Source organism: Pan paniscus, chromosome 10 (assembly GCF_029289425.2).
Source record: "Pan paniscus chromosome 10, NHGRI_mPanPan1-v2.0_pri, whole genome shotgun sequence".
NCBI classification, from domain to species: domain Eukaryota; kingdom Metazoa; phylum Chordata; class Mammalia; order Primates; family Hominidae; genus Pan; species Pan paniscus.
In genome coordinates, this window is record NC_073259.2 from 106,378,457 (window position 1) to 106,405,972 (window position 27,516).

The 27,516-nt window shown below is 40.2% G+C and overlaps 1 protein-coding gene and 1 pseudogene across 1 annotated transcript in view; one reads left to right on the forward strand and one right to left on the reverse strand.

The window, feature by feature from the left end:
- The first annotated feature begins 7,878 nt into the window (after positions 1–7,878).
- On the forward strand, positions 7,879–8,586 carry LOC100983078 (SIN3-HDAC complex-associated factor-like; annotated as a pseudogene).
- A 15,678-nt stretch (positions 8,587–24,264) lies between these two features.
- LOC130540681 (uncharacterized) overlaps positions 24,265–27,516 on the reverse strand; it is a 169,711-nt gene continuing 166,459 nt past the window's right edge. The window contains exon 5 of the mRNA XM_057299508.2: positions 24,265–26,710. Coding sequence (XP_057155491.1) covers positions 26,536–26,710 — 175 coding nt within the window. The 3' untranslated portion in view covers positions 24,265–26,535. The remainder of the gene's footprint in view (positions 26,711–27,516) is intronic.

The window sequence follows — 27,516 nt, forward strand, 5'->3', positions numbered from 1 at the left end:
CACTCCAACCTAGGTGACAGAGTGAGACTCTGTCTCAAAAGAAAAAAAGAAAGGAAAAGAGAACAGTGGTTGTCTCTGGAATAGAGCAGGGCAGGAAACTGACTGGAAGGAGGAACAAGGGAATTTCTTAGGATGATGGAAATGTTCTATAGCTTGCTTTGGTGGCGGTTTGTCAGAACATGTTGAACTGAACTGTATGTATTTTATTATATCTTAATTATAACTTAATTTTCTAAAATAGAGCAAACTAAGACATTTCAGATTAACAATGACTGATATTGAAAAAAGTTACCATACACAGGATCTTCTTGAAAAAAATACTAAAGGATGTTTCTTAGGAAGAAGGAAATTAAACCTACAATGAAGAAATGAAAGTAAAGAAAGTGAAGAAATAGGTGAAGCACTGACTGTATAAAACAATGCCAAAGGTATTGACTGATCTTATGCATGTATGTTTTTAAAGATGGAATTAAATAATATACAATAATAACATGAAAGGAAAGAGATACTGCTTTTTCATGTAAAGAATAGAGATATTGATTACATTCAGATATTTTAGGTCAACTATGCATGCAAAAAGGAAGGTAGCACCTAAAAAGGTAGAATAGCATGCAACGTCCAGAGGAGAAGGTGACGTGGGTAGCTGCACAGAATAAAGAAAACTCAATCAATCTAATAGACCCCATCTCCCCCATACACATACACATGAGAGAGCAAGAGAAGAATCCAAGGGCTATGTGGTACTTATAAAGTATAAAATGAAATGGTAGAAATAGAGACAGCAGCAATCACAATAAATATGCACATACTAAACTCACCAGTCTTACATTGGTTTTTTGGCACATACACTTTCCAATTATATGCTATTCATAAGAGACACACCTAAAACATAATTCCAAAAATGTTGAAAGTAAAGAGGTGAAAAATTACATAATGAAATAATACTTACCAAAATAAAATAAATACAGTCAGAGTCAAGATGGCCAAATAGGAACAGCTCTGGTCTGAAGCTCCCAGCATGATCCACACAGAAGACAGGCGATTTCTGGATTTCCAGCTGAGGTACCTGGTTCATCTCATTGGGACTGGTTGGACAGTGGGTGCAGCCCACAGCGGGTGAGCCAAAGCAGGGCAGGGCATCACCTCACCCTGGAAGCACAAGGGGTCGGGGAATTTCCCTTTCCTAGCCAAGGAAAGCAGTGACAGACTACCTGGAAAAATGGGACACTCCCACCCAAATACTGTGCTTTTCCCAAGGTCTTAGCAACCGGCAGATTCTCTCCCGTGCCTGGCTCGGCAGCACCCACGCTGATGGAGCCTTGCTCACTGCTAGCATAGCAGTCTGAGATCGATCTGTGAGATGGCAGCCTGGCTGGGGGAGGGGCGTCCGCCATTGCTGAGGCTTGAGTAGGTAAACAAAGCCGCCGGGAAGCTTGAACTGGGTGGAGCCCACCACAGCTCAACAAGGCCTACTGCCTCTAGACTCCACCTCTGTGGGAAGAGCATAGCTGAACAAAAAGCAGCAGACAACTTCCGCAGACTTAAATGTCCCCGTCTGACACTCTGAAGAGAGGAGTGGTTCTCCCAGCATGGAGTTTGCACTCTGAAAATGGTCAGATGGCCTCCTCAAGTGGGTCCCTGACCCCTGTGTAGCCTAACTGGGAGACACCTCCCAGTAGGGGCCAACAGACACCTCATATAGGTGGCTGCCCCTCTGGGATGAAGCTTCCAGAGAAAGAATCAGGCAGCAATATTTGCAGTTCTGCAATATTTGCTATTCTGCCACCTCTGCTGGTGATACCCAGGCAAACAGGGTCTAGAGTGGAACTCCAGCAAACTCCATCAGAGCTGCAGCTGAGGGACCTGACTGTTAGACAGAAAACTAACAAACAGAAAGAAACAGCATCAACATCAACAAAAGGTCATCTACACCAAAACCCATCTGTAGGTCATCAACGTCAAAGACCAAAGGTAGATAAAACCACAAAGATGGGGAGAAACCAGAGCAGAAAAGCTGAAAATTCTAAAAATCACAGCACGTCTTCTTCTCCAAATGATCACAGCTCGTTGCCAGCAACGGAACAAAGCTGGATGGAGAATGACTTTGACAAGGTGACAGAAGTAGGCTTCAGAAGGTTGGTAATAACAAACTTCTCCAAGCTAAAGGAGGACGTCTGAACCCATTACAAGGAAGCTAAAAACGTTGAAAAAAGATTAGATGAATGGCTAACTAGAATAAACAGTATAGAGAAGACCTTAAATGACTTGATGGAGCTGAAAACCATGGCACAAGAACTTCGTGACACATGCACAAGCTTCAATAGCCGATGCAATCAAGTGGAAGAAAGGGTATCAGTGACTGAAGATCAAACTGATGAAATAAAGCAAGAAAACACAGTTAGAGAAAAAAGAGTAAAAAGTAATGAACAAAGCCTCCAAGAAATATGGGACTATGTGAAAAGACCAAATCTACATAAGATTGGTGTACCTGAAAGGGATGGGGAGAATGGAACCAAGTTGGAAAACACTCTTCAGGATATTATCCAGGAGGACTTCCCCAATATAGCAAGGCAGGCTAACATTCAAATTCAGGAAAAACAGAGACCACACAAAGATACTCCTCAAGAACAACAACCGCAAGACACATAATCGTCAGATTCACCAAGGTTGAAATGAAGGAAAAGTGTTAAGGGCAGCCAGAGAGAAAGGTCGAGTTACCCACAAAGGGAAGCCCATCAGACTAACAGTGGATCTCTCAGCAGAAACCCTACAAGCCAGAACAGACTGGGGACCAGTATTCAACATTCTTAAAGAAAAGAAGTTTCAACCCAGAATTTCATATCCAGCCAAACTAAGCCTCATAAGTGAAGGAGAAATAAAATCCTTACAGAAAAGCAAATGCTGAGAGATTTTGTCACCACCAGGCCTGCCTTACAAGAGCTCCTGAAGGAAGCACTAAACATGGAAAGGAACAACCAGTACCAGCCACTGCAAAAATAGGTCAAATTGTAAAGACCATCAATGCCATGAAGAAACTGCATCAATTAATGGGCAAAATAACCAGCAAACATCATAATGACAGGATCAAATTCACACATAACAATATTAACCTTAAATGTAAGTGGGCTAAATGCTCCAATTAAGACACAGACTGGCAAATTGGATAAACAGTCAAGACCCATCAGTGTGCTGTATTCAGGAGACCCATCTCACGTGCAAGGACACACATAAGCTCAAAATAAAGGGATGGAGGAAGATCTACCAAGCAAATGGAAACCAAAAAAAAGCAGGGGTTGCAATCCTAGTCTTTGATAAAACAGACTTTAAACCAACAAAGATCAGAAGAGACAAAGAAAGCTGTTACATAATAGTAAAGGGATCAATTCAACAAGAAGAGCTAACTATCCTAAATATATATGCACCCAATACAGGAGCACCCAGATTCATAAAGCAAGTCCTTAGGGGCCTACAAAGAGACTTAGACTCCCACACAATAATAATGGGAGACTTTAACACCCCACTGTCAATATTAGACAGATCAACAAGACAGAAGGTTAACAAGGATATCCAGGACCTGAACTCAGCTCTGCAACAAGCAGACCTAATAGACATCTACAGAGCCCTCCACCCCAAATCAACAGAATATACATTCTTCTCAGCACCACATCACACTTATTCTAAAATTGACCACATAATTGGAAGGAAAGCACTCTTCAGCAAATGTAAAAGAACAGAAATCACAACAAACTGTCTCTCAGACCACAGTGCAATCAAATTAGAACTCAGGATTAAGAAACTCACTCAAAACCGCACAACTACATGGAAACTGAACAACTTGCTCCTGAATGACTACTGGGTAAATAACGAAATGCAGGCAGACACAAAGATGTTCTTTGAAACCAATGAGAACAAAGATGCAACGTACCAGAACCTCTGGGACACATTCAAAGCAGTGTGTAGAGGGAAATTTATAGCACTAAATGCCCACAAGAGAAAGCAGGAAAGATCTAAAACTGACACCCCAACATCACAATTAAAAGAACTAGAGAAACAAGAGCAAACAAATTAAAAAGCTAACAGAAGGCAACAAATAATTAAGATCAGAGCAAAACTGAAAGTGATAGAGACACAAAAAACTCTTCAAAAATCAATGAATCTAGGAGCTGGTTTTTTGAAAAGATCAACAAAATTGACAGATCGCTAGCAAGACTAATAAAGAAGAAAAGTGGGAAGAATCAAATAGACGCAATAAAAAAATGATAAAGGGGATATCACCACTGATCCCACAGAAATACAAAATACCATCAGAGAATACTATAAATACCTCTATGCAAATAAACTAGAAAATCTAGAAGAAATGGATAAATTCCTGGAGACATACACCCTCACAAGGCTAAACAAGGAAGAAGTTGAATTTCTGAATAGACCAATAACAGTCTCTGAAATTAAGGCAATAATTAATAGCCTGCCAACCAAAAAAAGTCCAGGACCAGATGGATCCACAGCTGAATTCTACCAGAGGTACAAAGAGGAGCTGGTACCATTCCTTCTGAAACTATTCCTATCAATAGAAAAAGAGGAAATCCTCCCTAACTCATTTTATGAGGCAAAAATCATCCTGATACCAAAACCTGGCAGAGACACAATAAAAAAAGAGAATTTTAGACCAATATCCCTGATGACCATCGATGCAAAAATCCTCAATAAAATATTGGCAAACGGAATCCAGCAGCACATCAAAAAGCTTATCCACCACGATCAAGTTGGCTTCAACCCTGGGATGCAAGGCTGGTTCAACATATGCAAATCAATAAACGTAATCCATCACCTAAACAGAACCAATGACAAAAATCACATGATTATCTCAACAGATGCAGAAAAGGCCTTTGACAAAATTCAACAGCCCTTCATGCTAAAAATTTTCAATAAACTAGGTATTGATGGAACATATCTCAAAATAATAAGAGCTATCTATGACAAACCCACAGCCAATATCATACTGAATGGGCAAAAGCTGGAGGCATTCCCTTTGAAAACCAGCACAAAACAGGGATGCCCACTCTCACCACTCCTATTCAACCCTAACCCTAACCCTAACCCTCACCACTCCTATTCAACCTAGTGTTGGAAGTTCTGGCCAGGGCAATCAGGCAAGAGAAAGAAATAAAGAGTATTCAATTAGGAAATGAGGAAGTCAAATTGTCCCTGTTTGCAGATGACATGGTTGTATATTTAGAAAACCCCATCGTCTCAGCCCAAAATCTATTTAAGCTGATAAGCAACTTCAGCAAAGTCTCAGGATACAAAATCAATGTGCAAAAATCACAAGCATTCCTATACACCATTAACAGACAAACAGCCAAATCATAAGTGAACTCCCATTCTCAGTTGCTACAAAGAGAATAAAATACCTAGCAATCCAACTTACAAGGGATGTGAAGGACCTCTTCAAGGAGAAATACAAACCACTGCTCAAGGAAATAAAAGAGGATGCAAATAAATGGAAGAATATTCCATGCTCATGGATAGGAGGAATCAATATCGTGAAAAGGGCCATACTGCCCAAAGTAATTTATAGATTCAATTCCATCCCATCAAGCTACCAATGACTTTCTTCACAGAATTGGAAAAAAATGACTTTAAAGTTCGTATGGAACCAAAAAAGAGCCCGCATTGCCAAGACAATCCTAAGCAAAAAGAACAAACCTGGAGGCATCACACTACCTGACTTCAAACTGTGCTACAACGCTACTGGTACCAAAACAGAGATATAGACCAATGGAACAGAAGAGAGGCCTCAGAAATAACACCACACATCTACAACCACCTGATCTTTGACAAACCTGACAAAAACAAGAAATAGAGAAAGGATTCCCTATTTAATAAATGGTGCTGGGAAAACTGGCTAGCCATATGTAGAAAGCTGGAACTGGATCCCTTCCTTACACCTTATACAAAAATTAATTCAAGATGGATTAAAGACTTAAATATTAGATCTAAAACCATAAAAACCCTAGAAGAAAACCTAGGCAATACCATAGGTTTGGGCAAGGACTTCATGTCTAAAACACCAAAAGCAGTAGCAACAAAAGCCAAAATAGACAAATGAGATCTAATTAAACTAAAGAGCTTTTGCACAGCAAAAGAAACTACCATCAGAGTGAACAGGAAACCTAGAGAATGGGAGAAAATTTTTGCAATCTACCCATCTAACAAAGGGCTAATATACAGAATCTACAAAGAACTCAAACAAATTTACAAGAAAAAACAAACAACCCCATCAAAAAGTAGGCAAAGGATATGAACAGACAATTCTCAAAAAAAGACATCTATGCAGCCAACAGACAAATGAAAAAATGCTCATCATCACTGGTCATCAGAGAAATGCAAATCAAAACCACAATGAGATACCGTCTCATGCCAGTTAGAATGGCAATCATTAAAAAGTCAGGAAACAACAGGTGCTGGAGAAGATATGGAGAAATAGGAATGCTTTTACACTGTTGGTGTGAGCGTAAATTAGTTCAACCATTGTGGAAGACAGTGTGGTGATTCCTCAAGGATCTAGAACCTGAATTACCATTTGACCCAGCCATCCCATTACTGGGTATATACCTAAAGGATTATTAATCATGCTACTATAAAGACACATGCACACATATGTTTATTGTGGCACTATTCACAATAGCAAAGACTTGGAACCAACCCAAATGTCCATCAAGGATAGGCTGGATTAAGAATATGTGGCACATATACACCATGGAATACTATGCAGCCGTTAAAATGATGAGTTCATGTCCTTTGCAGAGACATGGATGAAGCTGGAAACCATCATTCTCAGCAAACTATCACAAGGACAGAAAACCAAACACTGCATGTTCTCACTCATAGGTAGGAATTGAACAATGAGATCACTTGGACACAGGACGAGGAACATCACACACTGGGGCCTGTCAGGGGGTGGGGAGCTGGGGGAGGGATAGCATTAGGAGAAATACCTAATGTAAATCATGAGTTAATGGGTGCAGCAAACCAACATGGCACATGTATACCTATGTATCAAACCTGCACATTGTGCACATGTACCCTAGAACTTAAAGTATAATAAAATAAATAAATAAATAGTCATATTAAATCAGACAAAAATAAATTTCAGGGAGAAAACATGATGTAATGATTAAATGAATAATTTTTTAAAAAAGATATAATAGTCTTATAATATAATAGTCTATAATAACATGGCCTTAAAATATATAAAGCAAAACCAAAGACTCACAAGGAGAAATGAACATATCCATAATCATGGAAGGAAGATTTTAACATCTTACAATACTGAATAAAAATCAAAAAGAAAATAGACACTTAAGTAGTATAATTAATAAACTTTATCAAACAGATTGCAACTTATATTCTACACCAAAAATTAAAGAATGCATTTTATTTTCAAGGACACATTAATAACTTACCAAAAATTTACTAGAGACTTCCTCACAAAGCAAGATTCAACAAATTCAAAACATTGTGCAGCAGACCACATTTTGTGATCAAAGTACTGTCAAATTAGAAACCAATAGTTGAGAAATAGACTCCAAAACCATATATGTTAGAGAAATGTTTAATGTCATGTAAATAATTTATAGGTCCACAAATAAATCATAAAGAAAATTATGAATATTCAGACCTGAATAACAATAAGAATATTGCATATCGAAATCGATGGATGCAACTCAATCAGTACTTAAGGGCAATTTAGCCTGAAATGCATTTATTAGATAAGAAGAACGGTCAAAAGGTAATGGACCAATTTTTCTAGACAAGGCAGTTGAAGAGGGAGGGCTTAGAGAGGGACTGGCCTGGCGTGCACTCTGCATCTCCGGGATGTTGTTTCTTATGGAATGGATGCTTTTGGAAGACTATTGCCCAGAAAAAAGATGTTTAGTTTTTCCCAAGCCAAAGATGTACCGAAGTATAGAGGGCTGCTGTGTTTGCAGAGCTAAGTCCTCCAGTTCTTGATTCACTGACAGTAAACGCTATGAAAAGGACTTCCAGAGCTCTTTGGGGCTGCATGAGACATCTGCGATGCCTGTGTTCTGCTTGTGAAAAGATGGAAGACGTTGCCAGCAGGATCAAAAAACCCTGGATTCATGTGGCAGATGCAGGGCTGGACCCAGTCTAAAGACTACACTGAAACCAAAGAGAGTGAAAACTGTATCTGGGAACAGGATAAAAAGCAACCAGACCAATAAACTGCAGAAGAAAGGTAAAGATTGCAATGATGATGCTCGCAGTACCACCTCAAGTGCCTCCTTGTTACAGCAACTAGTCAGACGATGGCTCAGTTATGGAGATGGCTTCTGGTTCTACCAGAACACCAGGTGTTTTCCTTTTTAGAGCTCACAGACTGAAAAAGAAGATACGTAGTGGGATTATTTATAAAGGCCATTTTGGGGAAGTCCTCATCAACTCACATCTGTTCAAGCCTTGCAGCAGGACTACAAAAGCAACTACTGAGAAATGTAGGGGCAGGGGCCAGAGCCTCTGCCCACATCACTCAGGAGTAGAAACAGGGAACAAAAAATAATTTAAACTTTGAAAAGACCACAAAGCAACTAACTGTCCCTCCTATTTTTAACTTGGATACCTGCTACTCTGCCAAAAAACAACTTCTAGAATAGTTCTGAATGGGTTATTTTCCCCCCAGTCTCACAAATTCTGAAGTCGATTTCTAGCTTCACAAAAAAAGAATTGAAAATAATATTTAAGATGCTGGATATTTCACAAGAAAGCCGAATGCTGCTATAAGTCTTTTTTTAATAACCTTCTAATGAATGAAACCAGGGGAATTTCAGGGTACAGAGATGGGATTTGTCATATGCTAAACGGTAGGTAGTTTTAGTCTTTCTATATTGAGAAGCAGTGGTTGGGGCATTTTTTAAGGTAGCTGGCTACACTTGTTTTCCCTCACGATAATAATTTGTCATAACTCAGTAATGTGGACTTGCCCCGAGAGGTAGTTGTTAATAATTTTGAAATATTAAGGTCTTGCCAAGGTTCCAACAATTCAAACCTGTACTACTGATTATTAAGCAGGACAGACTGTGCTTTCTGTTGCAAATACCTTAAAGGAAAAAGTAATTTCTAAATATACAGAAAGGAAAGATGACTGTATATGTTGCATCCTGTGCCGCCTCTCTTCATATTAATATTTGATAACGATTTCAATTTTTATGAAACTTCTAAAGCAGAATCAATGCTCCTCTTTGGGAAATGACAAGTCTTTAGGATAGCCAAGACCCTATATGAACAGTACCAAAGCATTACCACATAATAGAGAACACATTTTATTAAAAACGTTGAACTATCAGAGGCCAGGTGTGGTGGCTCACACCTGTAATCCCAAAACTTTGGGAGGCCAAGGTGGGCAGATCACTCAAAGTCAGGAGTTTGAGGACAGCCTGGCCAACATGGTGAAAGCTGTCTCTACTAAAAATACAAAAATTAGGTGGGCGTGGTGGCGCATGCCTGTAATCCCAGCTAGTCAGGAGGCTGAGGCAGGAGAATAGCTTGAACCCAGGAGGCAGAGGTTGCAGTGAGCCAAGACTGTACCACTGCACTCCAGCCTCGGTGACAGAGCAAGACTCTGCCTCAATTAAATGAACAAACACAAAAGTTAAACTATCGCAAAAATAAAATGTGTAGTCTTCAGGATGGCACAAAGCAAATGTTAATGCTTCTTAGGGCACATTTCTTAGAGGAATTTCCGAGTGTGTAAATAATTGACTTTTGTTTGTGTTACATGACTGATGACTTTCTTGAAAATCTGCACAGGTCAGTTTTAGGTCTGGCTTTTGTGAAGGTTTTGTCTGTGAAGAGTGGGTGTTTGACTTGTTTTAGCCTATTAGGGTTCTTTTCCACTCTATATTTAAAGAAAAATTTACTAGAAGAGGGGTGGTGTAAATGATAAGTGGGTTGGTTTTGGTTTGGCTTCTTTTAGCCAGCTTAGCTTTCTGAACATTGAGATATCGTGAACTTGGGGCTCTTCAATTCTAAAATGCTCATTAAAAGCCTCTCACTTGAACCCAAACCAAAGTACTCTTACTGCCTCTTTTCTAAATGTTCAGGAAAAAAAAAATCACCAGTTCAGATTTCATAATGAGGAAGAAGCATTTGTCTGCCTTATGGTAACATAACTCAGTGCTTATTTTTTAAACAGGATTTTTAAAATTGGATAGTATAACAATAAGGAGTTAGTCGCCTTTTATAGGTACCCTATAGTTTTATAGTTAATCTAAACATATTTTATATTTCCTCCTTTTGGAAAAAACTACATGCTACAAGCCAGCATATGCACAGACCACACAATGACTTGGGTTGGCTCTCCCACAGTCTTTGAGGTGAATTATGAGAGTCCAGCCATTATTATCCTCCAGAGTTATTCTGAAAAAAATTGTTTGTATATTTTGGCTGTAGTATTGGTGGTAGGATACACTATAGTATGAATCATCTCTGCTTCTGTATTTATTTATTTTTTACTAGCCCTCAGCCACAGTCTTCTTTTTCCCCTTCCACCTCTCTTTGCCTGTAGGATATACTGTATGTAGTCATGCACTTTGTATTAATACATTCAAAATCCACAGGTCTGTTTTGTACTTTTTATACTATTGGATACTTACGATCACAAATTTCATGAGGATATTGAATACATTTAGTCTTAGAAAATTTTTAAAAAGTAATGAACTTCATCTGATTCAAAAAAAAATAGAAAAGGAAAAACAGTAAACTCAAATGAAGGAGTAGGAGAAAGGAAATAAAACATTTAAGGGTAGAAATTCATCATATAATAACAAAAAATAAATAAATAAAAGAGGATCAACAGAGCAAAACGCTGAATCTTTGCGGTGACCAGAAACAAGCTAATCCTCTGGTAAGACTGAATAAGAAAAAGAACTGAGGTACAAAGTATCCATATTAGACATGAGAAAAGACACATAATTACAGACACATCAGAAACTTATAGCATCTTAGGAATATTATGAACAACTTGATGCCAATAAATTTGAAACCCAGGCAGGCATACATTTAAAAAAAATTAATTACCAAAATTTTCTCATAAGAAATATAAAAACCTGAATAGACATGATTATATAAAAAATTGAATCCAGTAATTAACAATCTATGCTCTTCCTCACCACCAAATAAGGGCTGAAATGATTATTCAAGTATATTTCAAACCTTCAAGGAATAGTGTTTCCTAACTTATTCAAACTGCTGCTAAGCATATAGAAAACTCCTTGGTTTATTATATAAAGTTAATGTACCCAAAACTGGAGAAGGATCATATAAAAAGAGAAAATTACAGGCCAAGTTCACTCATAAACATAGATGTAAAGGACTTAAATAATTTATTGGCAAATAAATGCAGTGAGACATTTAAAAATGGATACCCCATGACTGACTAAGGCCTATCTCAGGAATGCAAAGATGATTTAATGTTAGAAAATCAATAAAGGTAATACACAACCCTAACTGATAAAAAAAAAAAGCCTATATGATAATCTCAAATATGCAGAAGAATAGGTGAAATTCAATATTCACTTACTATAAAAACTCTTAGACACCAGCACTCAGGGAAACTTTCTTTACTTGATAAAGATATTTACCAAAAACCTTTGGCAAATATCATGCTAAATAGTAAAATGTTTAAAACATTGCATTTTAAAGAACAAGGATGTCCATTAGCACCACTTGTATTCAGCACTTTCCTGGATGTCTTAGCTAAAGCAAAGACCAGAGGGAGGAAAAAAGAGATGTAGAGATTGGACAGGAAGAATCAAAACTGTCATTATTCACAGATAATAGTATTGTCCATGTAGAAAAATCTATGAGAATATATAAACTATTAAAAGCAGTAAGAGCTTATTGGATATAAAATCATATACAAAAATAAATAACATGTCTATACACCTGCAACATCCAATTAGAAAATGTAATTTTAAAATCGTATCAGTCACAATAACAGCAAAAATATAAGGCACATAGGAACATAGCTGGCAAAGGGTATATATTCATATTATGAAAACAGTATAAAATTTTATTGAAGGATATAAATTTTTTACATCTGAAAAAATGGGAAAATGCAGCATGTTCACAGGTAAGAAAGAATCAATATTTTTAAGTTGGCAATTTTCTTCAAATTAATCAACAAAGTCAATGCATGGCAGTCAAACCCTCCTGGGTTTTTCACAGACTTGGTCAAGCGGATGCTGAAATTCCCATAGAATAAGAAAGGGCAAAGAATAACCAAGACAATTTTGAAGAAGAAAAATGTAGAAAAACTTACACTCAAACATGTCAGGGTTCATTGTAAAGTCATATCACAGAGCAAGGTGACACAGCGACAACCGGAACAGAATACAGAGCCAAGAAACAGACTCAGGTTGACTTATTGCAACTTCATTTATGAAAAAAAAAAAAGCCTTAAAAATTAGTGGGGGAAGTATGGTCTATTTTTTCACAATGTCTTTCACAAAAACTTTTAAAAATAATGAGTTTATTAATACAAATTGTTGGCAAGGACGTGAGACATGGAAATTCGCATGTGCGTAGTAGGAGAACAAATTGTTGTAGCTCTTTGGGGAGCAATTCTGCTCTACCTAGTAAGCTGCAAGGCTGATGCATACCACTATCAGCGGAGCAGTTCCCCCTTTGGGTAGCTACCCTAGAGCAGCTATGTGCTTATCAGGATGGATAAGAAAATGTGGTCTGCTCCTAAAATGGAACACTTTAAGCTATTACAATAAACTAAATCTTTTTTGTTTTGTTTTTTTGATACGTTATACTTGTACATATTTAGGGGTACATGAGAAATTTTGTTACATGCATGAATGTGTAATGGTCAAGTCAGTGTATTTAGTATGTATCATTTCTATGTGTGTTCAGTACATTTCAGGTTTACTTTTCTAGCTATTTTGAAAAATACCTTATTGTTGACTACAGTGGCCCTACTCTGGTAACAAACTTTAGAAAGTATTTCTTCTATCTAATTGTATTTTTGTACCCATTAACCAACGTTTCTCCATCCCCCCGCAATGCCCACACATACACCTTCCCAGTCTCTCGTATTTATTATTCCACTCTCTACCTCCATGTGATCAACTTTAACTCTCACATATGAGTGAGAACATGTGGTATTTGTCTTGCCTGGTTTATTTCACTTAACCTAACGGCCTCCAGTTCCATCCAGTCATCCATTTATTGCTGCAATTGACAGGATTCCATTCTTTTTCATGGCTGAATAATATTTCATTGTGTGTTTATACCACATTTTCTTTATCCATTCATCCGTCGGTAGGCAATTAAGTTGATTCCATATTTTGGCTATTGTGAATAGTGCTGCAATAAACATAAGAGTATAGATATCTCTTCAATATACTGATTTCTTTTTCTGTTTATTGGATAAATACCTAGTATTGGGATGGCTGGATCATATGGTACTTCTATTTTCAGGGTTTTAATTTTTATTTTAGATTGAGGGGATACATGCACAGGTTTGTTACCTAGGTATATGGTATGATGCTGAGGCTTGGGTACAAATGATCCTGTCACCCAGGGAATGAGTATAGTACCCAATAGTAAGTTTTTCAAACCTTGCCCCCTTCCTCTGTCTCCCTAGTAGTCCCCAGTTTCTATTTTTGCCATTTTTACATCCCTGAGTACCCAATATTTAGCTCCCACTTGTAAGTGAGAATATACAGTATTTGGTTTTCTGTTCTTGTGTTATTTCACTTAGGATAATGGCCTCCAGCTGAATCCATGTTGCTGTAAAGGGCATGATTTTTTCTTTTTTATGGCTTTGTGCTATTGTAGTATGTATATGTATACCACATTTTCTTTACCCAATCCACCATTGATGGGCAACTAGGTTAATTCCATGTCTTTGCTATTGTGAATAGCGCACAATGAACATGGCAGTGCATGTGTCTTTTTGATATAATGTTTTTTTCTTTTCATTATTGATATGGTTTGGCCCTGCGTCCCTACCCAAATCTCACCTTGAATTGTAATAATCCCCAAATGTCAAGGACAGGACCAGGTGGAGATAAATGAATCATAGGGGTGGTTTCCCCCATAATGTTCTCGTGATAGTGAGTTCTCGCAAGATCTGATGTTTTTATAATGGGCTTACCCCTTTGCTCGGCACTCATCCTCTCTACTCCCGCCCTGTGAAGAGGTGCCTTCCGCCATGATTGTAAGTTTCCTGAGGCCTCCCCAGTCATTGGAACTGGAGTCAATTAAACCTCTTTTCTTTATAAATTACCCAGTCTCAGGTATTTCCTTATAGCAATGTGAGAACGAACTAATCCAGATATTTACCTAGTAATGGGAATGCAGTCTCAAATGGTAGTTCTGTTTTAAGTTCTTTGAGAAATCTCCAAACTGCTTTTTAAGCGGCTGAACTAATTTACATTCCCACCAAGAGTGTATGTGTTCCCTTTTCTCCACAGCCTCACCAGCATCTGTTGTTTTTTGACTTTTTAATAATAGCTGTTCTGACTGGTATGAGATGGTATCTCATTGTGGTTTTGATTTACATTTCTCTGATGATTATTTTTAGTTGTTTGAGGAACCTCCATACTGTTTTCCACAGTGGTCGTACTAATTTACATTCCCACCAACAGCGTATAAATGTTCCCTTTTCTCCACATCCTTGCCAACTTCAGGGGTTTTTTTGTCTGTTTAATGATAGCCATTCTAACTAGGGTAAGATGATATCTCATTGTGATTTTAATTTGCATTTCCCTGATGATTAGTCGTCGTAGGATTTCTTTGGCTATAAACAGCATTGGTGGTGTCTGTGATTTCCTTGATGACAGGATGCAGTTTGCTAGCGGAGGCTGTGATGAAGTTTTGCTGGGGACTGGGACACCAGGTAGGCCAGTCTTCAGGCCCCAGCAGTGGCAGCAGTGGGCTGAGCATGCCTGTCCTAGGGCCCCAGAGCATCATACATACTGGTGTTAGCAGGTCCAGGTAGGCTGATTCTTGGGCCTCCGGGTGGCTTGTTCCCAGGAATGGCAGCAGTGGGCCAGGCATGTGAGCAGCTTCCCAAGCCCCTGTGCAGTGGGTGTGGTGTGGGTGATGCCAGTAGCAGCAACGGACATCCCTCTGGGACCCAAGTGGTCCACATTGGTGTTGGCAGTGCCTGTGACAGGTCAGGCAGGCCAGTCCCCAGACCCACATGTGGGACCTGCAGGTCAGTGGCAGTTGTGGTGGTAGCAGCAGGTTGAGTGGGCCCAGCCTTATACCCCAGGAGGAGTGCTCAGGTGCCACTGGTGGTGGAGAGGGCTGGGCAATCCCCAGGCCTCTGGACGCTGCACTCTTATACTGGAGGAGGTGGAGCCAGGCCAGACACCCTAGTGGTTCATATAGATGCTGGCTGTGGTATGCAAGGGTAGGGTGAGCCATGGCCAGCAAAATGCTCAGGTGGAGGCAGCAGAGGCCCTGCTACTAGGGAGGATGGGTTGCTTTCCCTGGGAGCCGCCATAGGTAGGCAGCCAGGGAGCATGGGCATCCCCCTGTGCCTCACCCACCTGCAGTCCACAGCCACAGCAGCTGTGGGCAGTGGAATTTGCCCTTGGGGCATGTAAGAATGCACAGCTGCCCCTCTGCATGGGGCCAGGGCAGGTGTGTTGGGGGGGTGGGTGCGAGATTGCTGCCTCATCCTGGTTGCCAGGCAAAACCCAGTCCAGTGGGGGCTGGGCTCTTTACATGGCACTGTCTGACCACTGCTTAGGGATGTGTGGGACCCAGGATGAGCTCCGTCTCTAGAGCAGTGCCTTACCACGGTTTCCAGGGAGCCCCCTATGTTAGTCTTGGGGCCACTGGGGTTGAGAGGCTCTCCCGTTGTAGGATTGCAGGGATTCATGGTGAGAATGTGGACCATTGGGTATCTCTCATTTACCTTGTCCCACATTGGGGAGTCTCTTCCAGCTCCCAGCTGATCTTGGCCAAACAGGCTTCCTCTCTTCCCTCTCCTTCCTTACTTTAGGTGTTTCCTGTCAGTTCTCTGTTGAATTCCAGTGTTCTCCCTTAGATGATCTATTTGAAGTGTGATTATCTGCTCACTATTTTGGTTTTTCTTAGCAGAAGAGGCGAGTAAGAGACGCCTCTACTCAGCCATCTTGAAGCCCCTCCACAATAAACTGAGAGAAAATGTCGATGGATAAAAACAAAGTACAAGATAATCTGTATGGTATACACAGGTTTGCCATTTACATAAATTTTTAAAGACACAATACTACATGTTTAGTTTAAAAGGAAAAGAAAGAAAAACAACCATGGAAACAACACCCACTCACTTCAAGACTTCTTTTTCTGTCAAGGGCTATTATCATCCTTGCTCTAAAGTTAAATAATAAACTAAATTTCTTCCATAGTTAGGTTAGCCTACATATAAGAGTGAGAAAAGACAGCTTGAGAGGTTAGAAGCAAGGTAGAGTCAGTTGTGTTAGATTTCTCATTGCTATAATTTTGCAAAGGCAGTTTAAAGGTCCCTATAACAACAATAACAAAAAGATTAACAAGAGAAAAGCATACAAATTTATTTAATATAAATTTTAGGTTACACAGGAGCCTGCAGAAATGAAGACCCAAAGATACAGGGAAGACTGTATTGTTGTGGAGAGCTGGGCTGCAGAAGGATGACTGGGAAACAGAAGGGTGTGATCCAATGGTAATAAAGTGGGGGAACTCAGCAAAACCTATTTGTTCAGATTCTTCTTGGTGTCTCTGTGTCTTCAGAGAGGAGGACATTTCTTTATTTTGTTTTGGGTATAGGGAGAGAAGCCCTTTATCTGAAATGAGGATTTTCTGACCTACTTTCAGAGGAAGGTCAGCTAGGTTTTATGGCCTGCTTCAGGGAAGAAGTGGAAAAGAAAGTGAGAGAGAGAGAGAGACCTTCCTGCTTTCGCTGTTTTCTGAAATGCCATGTGCCATTTTTCAGAATAGCATGTCCTGAAACTCATCAATCTCTTAACAACAAAAAGCTCCTTCTTCAGAAGCCCCTAGTAAACTTTTTCTGCTGTCTTACTAAACCAACCAGGCAAGGCGGGCGGTCTGACATCATGACTGGATGAAATCAGAGGTTCTCCGCATGGTTCCTAAACCAGCAACATCAACATCACCTGGGAACTTACTAAAAAACATTCTCAACCTCACCTCACACCTACTAGAGGGATGGTCCAGAAAAAAAAATAGGAGTGTGTGTGTGTGTGTGTGTGTGTGTGTGTGTGTAACAATCCCTTCAGATTATTCTAATGACATAAGAGTTTGAGAAGGACTGGGTTGAATAATCAGGACCTCCCTTACAGCTCAGATCAATTAGCCTCTCTTGAGGCACATGGGCTGCATGGAGGAGGGGTGGAAACATGAACTAAATTAACATGATTTTAAGAAAGAAGAAGGGAGCTGCCAGGTAAGCAGTTGAATGTGCATTTACATTCCTTGAGCATCGGCTGGGCGCAGTGGCTCACGCCTGTAATCCCAGGATTTCTTTTTTTTTTTTTTTTTTTTTTTTTTTGAGACAGAGTTTCAATCTTGTTGCCCAGGCTGGAGTGTAATGGCATGATCTTGGCTCACCGCAACCTCCGCCTCCTGGGTTCAAGCGATTCTCCTGCCTCAGCCTCCCTAGTAGCGGGGATTACAGGCATGTGCCATCACACCCAGCTAATTTTTGTATTTTTAGTAGAGACGGGGTTTCTCCATGTTAATCAGGCTGGTCTCCAACTCCGACCTCAGGTAATCCACCTGCCTCGGCCTCCCAAAGTACCGGGATTATAGGCATGAGCAATCCCAGCACTTTGGCAGGCCGAGGCAGGTGGATCGCTTGAGGTCAGGAGTGCGAGACTAGCCTGGCCAACATGGTGAAACCCCATCTCTGCTAAAAATACAAAAATTAGCTGGGCTTGGTGGCACATGCCTGTAATCCCAGCTACTCAGGAGGCTAAGGCAGGAGAATGGCTTGAACCCAGGAGGCGGAGGTTGCAGTGAGCTGAGATCGCGCCATTGCACTCCAGCCTGGGCAACAAGAGCGAAACTCCATCTCAAAAAATAAAGGCCGAAAGGCATTACACACTTTTGAAAGGCCCTGAACAGGGTTAAGTTCCAAACCACCATTAGCACCCCTAAAATAGAGAGTTGACTGTAAAAAATAAGGCAAGGATGACAATTATTAGTGAATAACCACTTAGTAATAACCACTTAGTACGAGGCAGATGCTAAAGTGATAAACACACCAATTAGGCTGTTTTAAAAACAATTCACTGGGAGGCCAAGGAGGGGTGGATCACCTGAGGTCAGGAGTTCAAGACCAGCCTGGCCAACATGGCACAACCCCGTCTCTACTAAAAATACAAAAATTAGCTGGGTGTGGTGGTGGGTACCTGCAATCCCAGCTACTTGGGAGGCTGAGGCAGGAGAATCACTTGAACCCAGGAGGCAGAGGTTGTGGTGAGCTGAGATCGTGCTACTGCACTCCAGCCTGGGTGACAGATTCCACCTCCAAAAAAAAAAAAAAAATTCCTTAAGCACGTATTATAAACCAACCTTGGGTTAACCATTTTGCATACATTATGTAACAACTCTATAAGGTAGGTAGTATTTTTATACATATAATACATGTAGAAATGGAAGCACAGAAGGTTTATGTAACTGGTTGAAGGTCACACAACTAACTAGTGATGGAGCCTGGATTCCCATCAAACAGTCTGACTCTGAAGATTACCTTCGAAACCACGCTACCACATGCATTTGTTTTGGTTTGTTTGTGTTTCCAACATTTCTCTACTTGCAAAATGGAAGACCAGCCCCTGGTCTATGATGAGCACCTGCTCTCCCACAAAGGAAGCCAACCACCTTGAGTAACATCAGCAGCTTGCCTCTCTCTCTCTCACTTTACAGAAAAGTAAACTGCAGCTAAAAGAATCTAAAATACTTCCCAAAGCCACTGAGTCAGTCAGCACCATGACCAGAACTTGAAATTTTATTCTCTTAGAGTAAGAAGATTTATTATATCTGGCTAAGGTACAACTGTCTTACCATCTAGGGAAGTTTACTTTCTTTTTGTATTCATTTAATTTGCTTTTAACCTAGAGTTTTCAACAATTGAGATGCTAGCAGCTTCTTGAGTAGAGTAGAAGTTGAGGAGAAAAGATCTTAACCGAGCAGCTTTTATTTGGAGAGAAAAGATCCCCAACTTTCTTCATAAGTCCTCTAAAAAAAAATGCTGTCTGCGCTGAGGTAGCAGCTGTTCTATTATCATATTTGACTCCATAGGGACTAACTTTGGGCTCCTTTTTTAAAATTGGAAATCAATATCAAATCAGGTGATGGAGAAAGCCAATGAAGTTCTTTTGTTCATATTCCCTTGCTGTGGGGCACAAACACTGTTCTCTTCACTAGTATTGATCTGATAGCAGACAACTCTGTGTGTTTCTGCTTTGGGCAACCAAGATCCTTCAAGCACTCTTAGCCTGGCATAGGCTGGTCTTCCTTTGGACTAGAAAAAGAAAATCTATATATCTCTTTCTAAAACTTTTACTTGGAACAGTATTCAAAAGACTTGTACTGCTTTGGTCAAATTGAAAGACTCAGTGTAAGACATACACTCTATTTTCTCTAAGTTGCTGCCCATAAATTCCCAAGCTGACCAAGGAGTGGAAAAGAGTCAGGACAATCAGTCAGCTGAAGAAAAGGCCAGCTGAATGACCACTGCTCCAATTATCACTGCAAGAGTTTGGTTTTTCCTACTCTCACGTGCTCACTCAGTGCAGCACAGAAGGGGTATTAGTATGTTCTCACATTGCTATGAAAAAATACTACCTGAGACTGGGTAATTAACAAGGAAAGAAGTTTAATTGACTCACAGCTCCGCAGGCTTGACAGGAAGCATGGATGGCTAGGAGGCCTCAGGAAACACAATCACGGCGGAAGGCAAAGGGGAAGCAGGTACCTTCTTCACAAGGTGAGAGAAGGGAGTGTGAGAGTGCAGGGGAAAAAAAACTTTCACTTTTAAAACTATCAGAACTCATGAGAATTTACTCACTATTCCAAGAACAGCATGGGGGAACCGCCCCCATGATCCAATCACCTCCCTCCCTCAACACATGGGGATTACAACTGGAGATGAGATTTGAGTGGGGACACAGAACCAAACCATATCAGAAGGCTTCTGTGACCAGGCATGTGTTGGGTTTACCACACACCAAGCAATTCTCCAGCAGACACCAACTGGGTATCCTATAACTTCACTCAATTCTTCTGCTATCTACCCGGGGATAGCATCAGACTCTGCAGGTTAAGGTCACAGTCCCACAAGACTGCCTCCCACTTCAGATGCCAATGGCAAGCCCCAGGTTGTGATCTGTGCTTCTGACTGACCAGCTAAAAACCTAGGTTCCCATATCCCCCTCCTCATGTTCAATTAATTTGCTAGAGAGGCTTACAGAACTCGAGGAAACACTTTACTTGTGTTACCCATGTATTATAAAGGATATTACAATGGATATAGATGAACAGCCAGACGGAAGAGATGCACAGGAAAAGGTATGAGGAAAGGGGCACGGAGCTTCCATGCCTCCCTGGGCACAGCCCCCACCAGACACCTCCAAGTGTTCAGTAACCCGAAAGCTCCTTGAACCCTGTCCTTTGGGTTTTATGGAGGCTTCATTACACAGGTATGGTTGATTATATCATTGGCCATTGATGCTTGCCCCTTTCTTCTCCCACGGGGTAGAGAGGGATGGGTTGAAACTTCCAACCCCCTATTCATGCTGTGTCTTTCTGGTGACCTGACCCATCCCAAAGCTATCTGGAGGACCCCAGCCACCAGTCATCTCATTAGTGTACAAAAGATGCTCATCACTGCAGAAATTTCAAGGGTTTTAGAAGCTGTGTGCCAGGAACCAGGAGCAGAGACCAAATAAATATGTATTTCTTTTTTTTTTTTTTTTTTTTTTTTTTGAGATGGAGTCTAGCTCTGTTGCCAGGCTGGAGTGCAGTGGCGCAATCTCGGCTCACTGCAACCTCTGCCTCCCAGGTTCAAGCCATTCTCCTGTGTCAGCCTCCCAAGTAGCTGGGACTACAGGCACACACCACCACGCCCGACTAATTTTTTGTATTTTTAGTAGAGACAAGGTTTCGCCATGTTGGCCAGGATGGTCTCAATCTCCCAACGTCATGATCCACCTGCCTTGGCCTCCCAAAGTGCTAGGATTACAGGCATGCGCCACCGCGCCCGGCCATGTATTTCTTATTATATCACAATATCACAATCACCCTCTGCAATTTGGGTAGCTAATTTACCATTGGACCATTTTCTAGGTTTATGACATCTTTTCACCCTCTTGAGGTGAATTAAATGATCAGTTCCAGTTCTTTACCCCTTCTTTGCCATGACCTCATCATGAGCAGAATGTATTTCCTGCCCTTAATGTTGGGCTCTACAATGTGGCTTGTTTTCGTCAGTGGCAGGAGAAAAGAACCAACAGTCCAAAGCCTAAACTTGAATATTTCTGTTTGCCTTCTTGCTCTGTTGTATCACCATGAGAAGAACTTGCCCCGCTCGATGGCTGCACCAGGGAGAATGAGAGATATGTGGAGCTGATTTCGCCTAGACCTACAGAAGCAGAGCCACCCCAGTTGCTGCAACTAGAAGCAGAGATACCCAGCTGAGCCCAGCCCAGATGAGCCAACAGATGCCCAACCTACACATCCATCAGCTAATTAGATGCTTACTGATGTATACTGCTGAGATCTCACGCAGCATTGTTCTAACAGTAGTTAACCAAAACACTCTTTCTTTTAAAAGAAAATTAGATAATTCAGTGCATAAGATGAGCCTATAGAAAATATAATTGCTTTTGAAACAAATGCACAGAATGTGGTTAAATCCATGAATTTGTCCCCATTAAAGCCTATACATTTACTCTTTTGATACTGCCTTCTTCCAAAATAGTTTTGCGAAATGCTTTTAAGCTTCGCTTTCTAAATGTATAGCACCAATTTTGTATTATCCTCAGTAATAAAAAATCTTCATACTTTGAAAAATCCTTGATTTTTTAAAAAAACTAAAACACTAGGAGGTATTTGGTTTTCTTAAGGATCAACTGGAATTATTTTCATTTTTATTCAGTAGAAATAATATATAGTTCAGGCTAGGTGTCGTGGCTCATACCTGTAATCCCAGCACTTTGGGAGGCTGAGGCCGGCAGACCGCTTGAGGCCAGGAGTTCAAGACCAGCCTGGCCAACATGGCAAAACCTCATCTCTATAGAAATACGAAAAATTAGCCAGGTGTGGTGGCATGTACCTGTAATCCCAGCTACTTGGGAGGCTGAGGTACGAAAATCCCTTGAACCCAGGAGGTAGAAGTTGCAGTGAGCTAAGATAGTGCCACTGTACTCCAGCCTGGGTGACAGAGTGATACTGTCAAAAAAAAAAAAAAAAGAAAGAAATGCATAGTTCAGAAAGTTTTAAAAATTAAAATAAAATGTTTCAAACTCACAACTATAACTCAATTGCTTTAGCATATTCAATTTTTTTCTTTAATGCATATGTTTTACTAAGATTCTCAAAAATTTTTTCCCCTAAATGGATAGGTTCCTTATCACACTTTTGCAAATTGAAACTTAATTGGAAAATAAATGTTTGGTATCAATTTGAATCATTTTTAAAACACCCCTGGCCATGTGCTTTTTGTGTATATTTTATTTGATTTAGGCCAATTACAGTATCCAGAATGTGTGCCAATCAAATTGTCATTCAAGTATCTCTATGCTCCCTCTTGAGAAAAAAAAAAAAAAAGAAATGCTTTATCTGAGGAATGTGAGACCCCTCTGAAATGATCAGGCCCAGGGAGGAATTGAAATGTGACTTCAGGCACATCTCACTTCCCCCTGAGCTAAGTAATCACCTCCTGAAGCTACTTGCTATGTGGGCTCTAGACAGACTGACACCAAGTAGTCATAAATTAACCCAATAATGCCATCCACTGGACACCATAACTCGTACGCTACAGTTCAACAATGTATAGCCAATCACTAGTCAGTGTTATTTCTGTAAACCAATGGGAATGCCTGTCAAACAACTTTGTCTCTGCCCATCCTTGCTCCCTTTTGCCTTTAAAACCCTGGTTGTAACCAAAGCCGAATGGAGCATGTCCCAAGGCAACTTGGAAGTGTTTCCCAGGCAGCTGTCCTCATTCTGACTCAAGTAAAGTATTTAATATTTTGTGCCTCAGCCTCTTCCTTTAGGTCAACACTTTGAAATAAATTCCAGAATCAGAGAAAATGGCAGAAAAATTTTTGAATTAGGAGAATTGGAATTTGCAAATATCATCCAGGCCGGGCACGGTGGCTCATGCCTGTAATCCTGGCAGTTTGGGAGGCCGAGGCAGGTGGATCATGAGGTCAGGAGTTCGAGACCAGCCTGACCAACATGGTGAAACCCCATCTCTACTAAAAATACAAAAAAAATTAGCCAGGGGTGGTGGCACGCACCTGTAATCCCAGCTACTCAGGAGGCTGAGGCAGGAGAATCACTTGAACCCGGAGACGAAGGTTGCAGTGAGCCAAGATCACACCACCGCAACCCAGCCTGGACAACAGAGCAAGAGTCTCAAAAAAAAGAAAGAAAGAAATGTATCATCCAGAAGTGTAAAAGCCAAGAGCCTCAATGGGTGGCTCTGCTAGATCTCGAGACACAAAGGGATGGTGTGTGTTTGACGAGACTTTGAGGGAGAGGATTCTCTCCTTTAAGCCAATTCTACATGATTATTCCATGAAAGCTACACTAAGCTCTGAAGAGTGTGCGTGGACATGGAGCTTTTATCCCTCCTGCCTGACTCTGAAGCTTTGGTATAGCAAAGGCATCACATTCCTTCAATGCAACAATATTCCACTCGTGCAAACTTTTGATGACAGTGAAAATTTAGAACTTGGATGGGGTCTAAGATCTGCCACAGCCACATATTTAGTGTCCCTCAGATTTGGTGCCTTCCAGACCATGGCCATATTTCTGTGCAGATAGTCTCCAATTCTTTACCTCTAATTCCAAGGAGTGATACTAATGCCTAAAGAGGGGTCATAATTAACAAAAACAACAAGTTATATTTCACAAAATTACTTCATTTAACACCCAGTTTAACAGCTACTAATGGAAATATACTTGTGATAAGCCTTTGTAATGAATATTTTCTAAATCAATTTCTTTAAGACTTTATTCTAATTTTGCATATCGTTATAATTATGGTATGCCTACACACTAATTTCCTTTCTTTAAATATTTGATCATAAGCATAAAACTACATATATTTAATGACTGTATAATATTCCAGAATTAAAGACATCACATTTATTTAGACATTCTCTTACAAGCAGATATTTAGTTTTTGGCTTTTTAAAATAAATAATGCTAAAAGGAACATGTCTGTGTATATGAGTTTTCCCTTTCATATTAGTTACTTGTGAAAGATTGCTAGCTGCAGGACTATTAGATCAACACTCACGAACACTTCTGTGACACTTTCTACATAGTGAGATATTGTTTTCCAGAAGCTTAGATCATTTTCATTGGAGTAAAGAATATCAATTTCACCATAATTTTGTAAATATTTGATATTATCAATTATAAATAATTTTTATTGATACAATAGGCAAGTAAAGTATCTCCCTATATTTTTAAAACTAGCATTTATCTAATTACAAGCCAGATTGAATATTTTTGCATGTTTATTTACTAGTTTTATATTACATTTGTTTGCTAGTCACCTTTTCATGGTTTTTCTGTGGGGCGGGTGGGCTGGTTTTATATATAGTGAAGAAATGACATCAGCTAAGGAATCAGTGATTTGCTAAGGGGAAGAAAAAGACCTTGAAAAATAAAGAGGAGATTTTAAAGAATTGTCCATACAGATAAATACATTGAAGAGATTCTCACCTCCAAAATGTCCTTCGAAAAATTCAGGTTGAGGTATTAGGGGGAAATTGTGTTAAATGCATAGAATATGCTAGACAGAATTGACAAGCTAGAAAGAAACAATGTATACGAAGTAGATAACAGCAGTACAAGAGTGTTTTAAGCCACTCAAAAGTGAAACTGGAGCTAGTGGGCAAAGTGTAAAAGCCATTGTTGAACTAGGTATCTGCAGCAAGAACCTGCCTGTGGGGCTCAGAGCATCCAATGCTCGGGAGAGGCTAAACCTTACAAAGTTAAGCTCACATTCACATTTGGGAACACCAGTATTGAGGGGTGTCCTTGGACCCACACAGGTATAACCTTTATTGAGAACAATGACAAGGATCCTTAGGGGCCATATAGTGTCATATTCATGCTAAAGGCATGAAAATTTGGTTTTGATCTCTATGTCCTACTAGTTGTGTGATCTTAAAAAACTGACTTCCTCTCTCTAACCCTCAATTCCATGAATGGAACATGAACAGACTGTAGGAGAAAAATAATGACCCCCATGAGTTCTTAGTTTGAATGGAGCCATAATACCAAAGACAGATCAGCAAGAGGAAAACCAGTTAACTGGTATATTTCATATAGACATAGGAGAAACCAGAAAATGAGTAGTTCTCAAAGAGGTGTTGGTTTTGAATTCCAACTTATATAGCATCTTCAGCAAAGAACAGTAAAGTTTTAGAGAAGGGACAAGACAAAGGAAAAGGACTTTGAGTCTCTAGGGGCAACAACTTGGGGGAAGGCAAATAACAGGCAGATAAATGTTAGTTAATAAAGCGTGTTGAAATAGATTATTCTGGTGCCATCTTTAGGCTGATGAGGGGCTAAAGCTGTCTTCAGTGGTTAAGCTTTGTTCTTTCTGGTAGAGAGGAAGGCAAAATACCTTTTGTCTTTGTAAATCTAAGTCCTACTTCTAGGCAAGTAAAGGGAAAGCAGAAGGCATTCCTGCATCTGCTTCTTCTTGTCTTCAGTGCAACTATTCTTCATATTTTGAAGTGACATATTCTGGTCTTCCACAGGCTCACTATGCTAAGCCCATAAGACTTTGAGAATTCAATGAGACAACATGCTTAGCCTTGTGCCCAACCTGGATTTAGCCCTCAGTAGATCTTAGCAATTATTATTTGTCTATAAAAGAAATTCACACAAGAATGACATTTTAGAGTCCTTTAAAGGACTAAATAAGACTAAGAACAGGGAGTTACTAACAGTCACATTTGCCAGGTGTGACCTTGTACTTTTGATCTTGCTAACCCACCTGTCATATCACCCAACTAGCACCCAACAGAGCACATCCATGGCAATTCGATGGTGACTCTCAACCTGTTTTAAACTTCACAACAATGAGTTATAATTTCTCATTAATACATTAATGTAAGTTTAACAATAATATACTTACTACTAGTTATTTTTAAAATCTTGATTACCTGCTAATTCATTTCATGCCAGACCTATATACTGCAATCACACTCTAAGATGGATATTTTCATTCCACTGCAGATGAATATAGGATTCTCTTTAACAGCCAGGCCTCTCATGGAGGGGACTGCCTTGTTTAAGGCCACTTCCATAAAAGATGAATAGGGTACACCCTTTTCCACTTTTCATCTTCCTCATCTCCTCCTTTCTGCTGCTTGAAGCATGGGGTGATGGCTGGGACTCCATTTGCAGTGATGAAGTCAGGAGCTGCACCCTAGAGATGGTGGAAGAAAAGCTGGGAGCATCCTAAATCCCAGACAGCTACAGCCACCATGCAAGCCCTGGACTGCCCACCACTAGACTTTGCTGGGAAGAGAATAAAACTCTCTATCAAGCTAATATTTTTGAGTCTCTGTTAATCACAATCATTCCTACTCCTGACTGGTGGGAGAGGGCACAGACTTTACCCAGAAGCCAGTCTCAGTTAAGGTCAAAGAAGATGACCTCAGATGATATCTGGGTCACACCTATTTTAAAGGTGAAGAAACAGAGGATCAAAGAGGTTAAGTGACCTGCCCAAGCTAGGTAAGTGGCCGAACTGGAATTTCAGCCAAGGTCTACCTGACTAAATTTCCGCATTTTTTTTGTCACCCCTAATTCTAATTTATCTCTTCCTTCTCCCATCTTTCCTGATTTCTGCCTCTCCCTTGGAGCTGACATTAACACTGCTTTTCAGATATTAAACTTGGCTCCCTTCTCAGATACAGTCTGCAGTTTCACTCTTCCCTTCCTCTAATTGTGGTCAGCCTCTAGACCCCTGAGAACACTGTCCCCTCCCCAGTCCAGTCAAGACTAGCTCCCTTGGCTCTATCCCAGGGTACACGCATACGACCAGCATTCTTGCTGGATTTCCCCAGTAACAGGGAATTAGACATTAATTCAGCTACACTTTCCATAAGACTTATTAAAAGTTAGGCACAAGTGCATTTTTGCCTTTAAGTTGAATCATAGTGAGATTGAAGAGAATTTCTAAATATAGGAGGATAATACATTCAAATCAGTTATTAAAGGAAGCTAGAG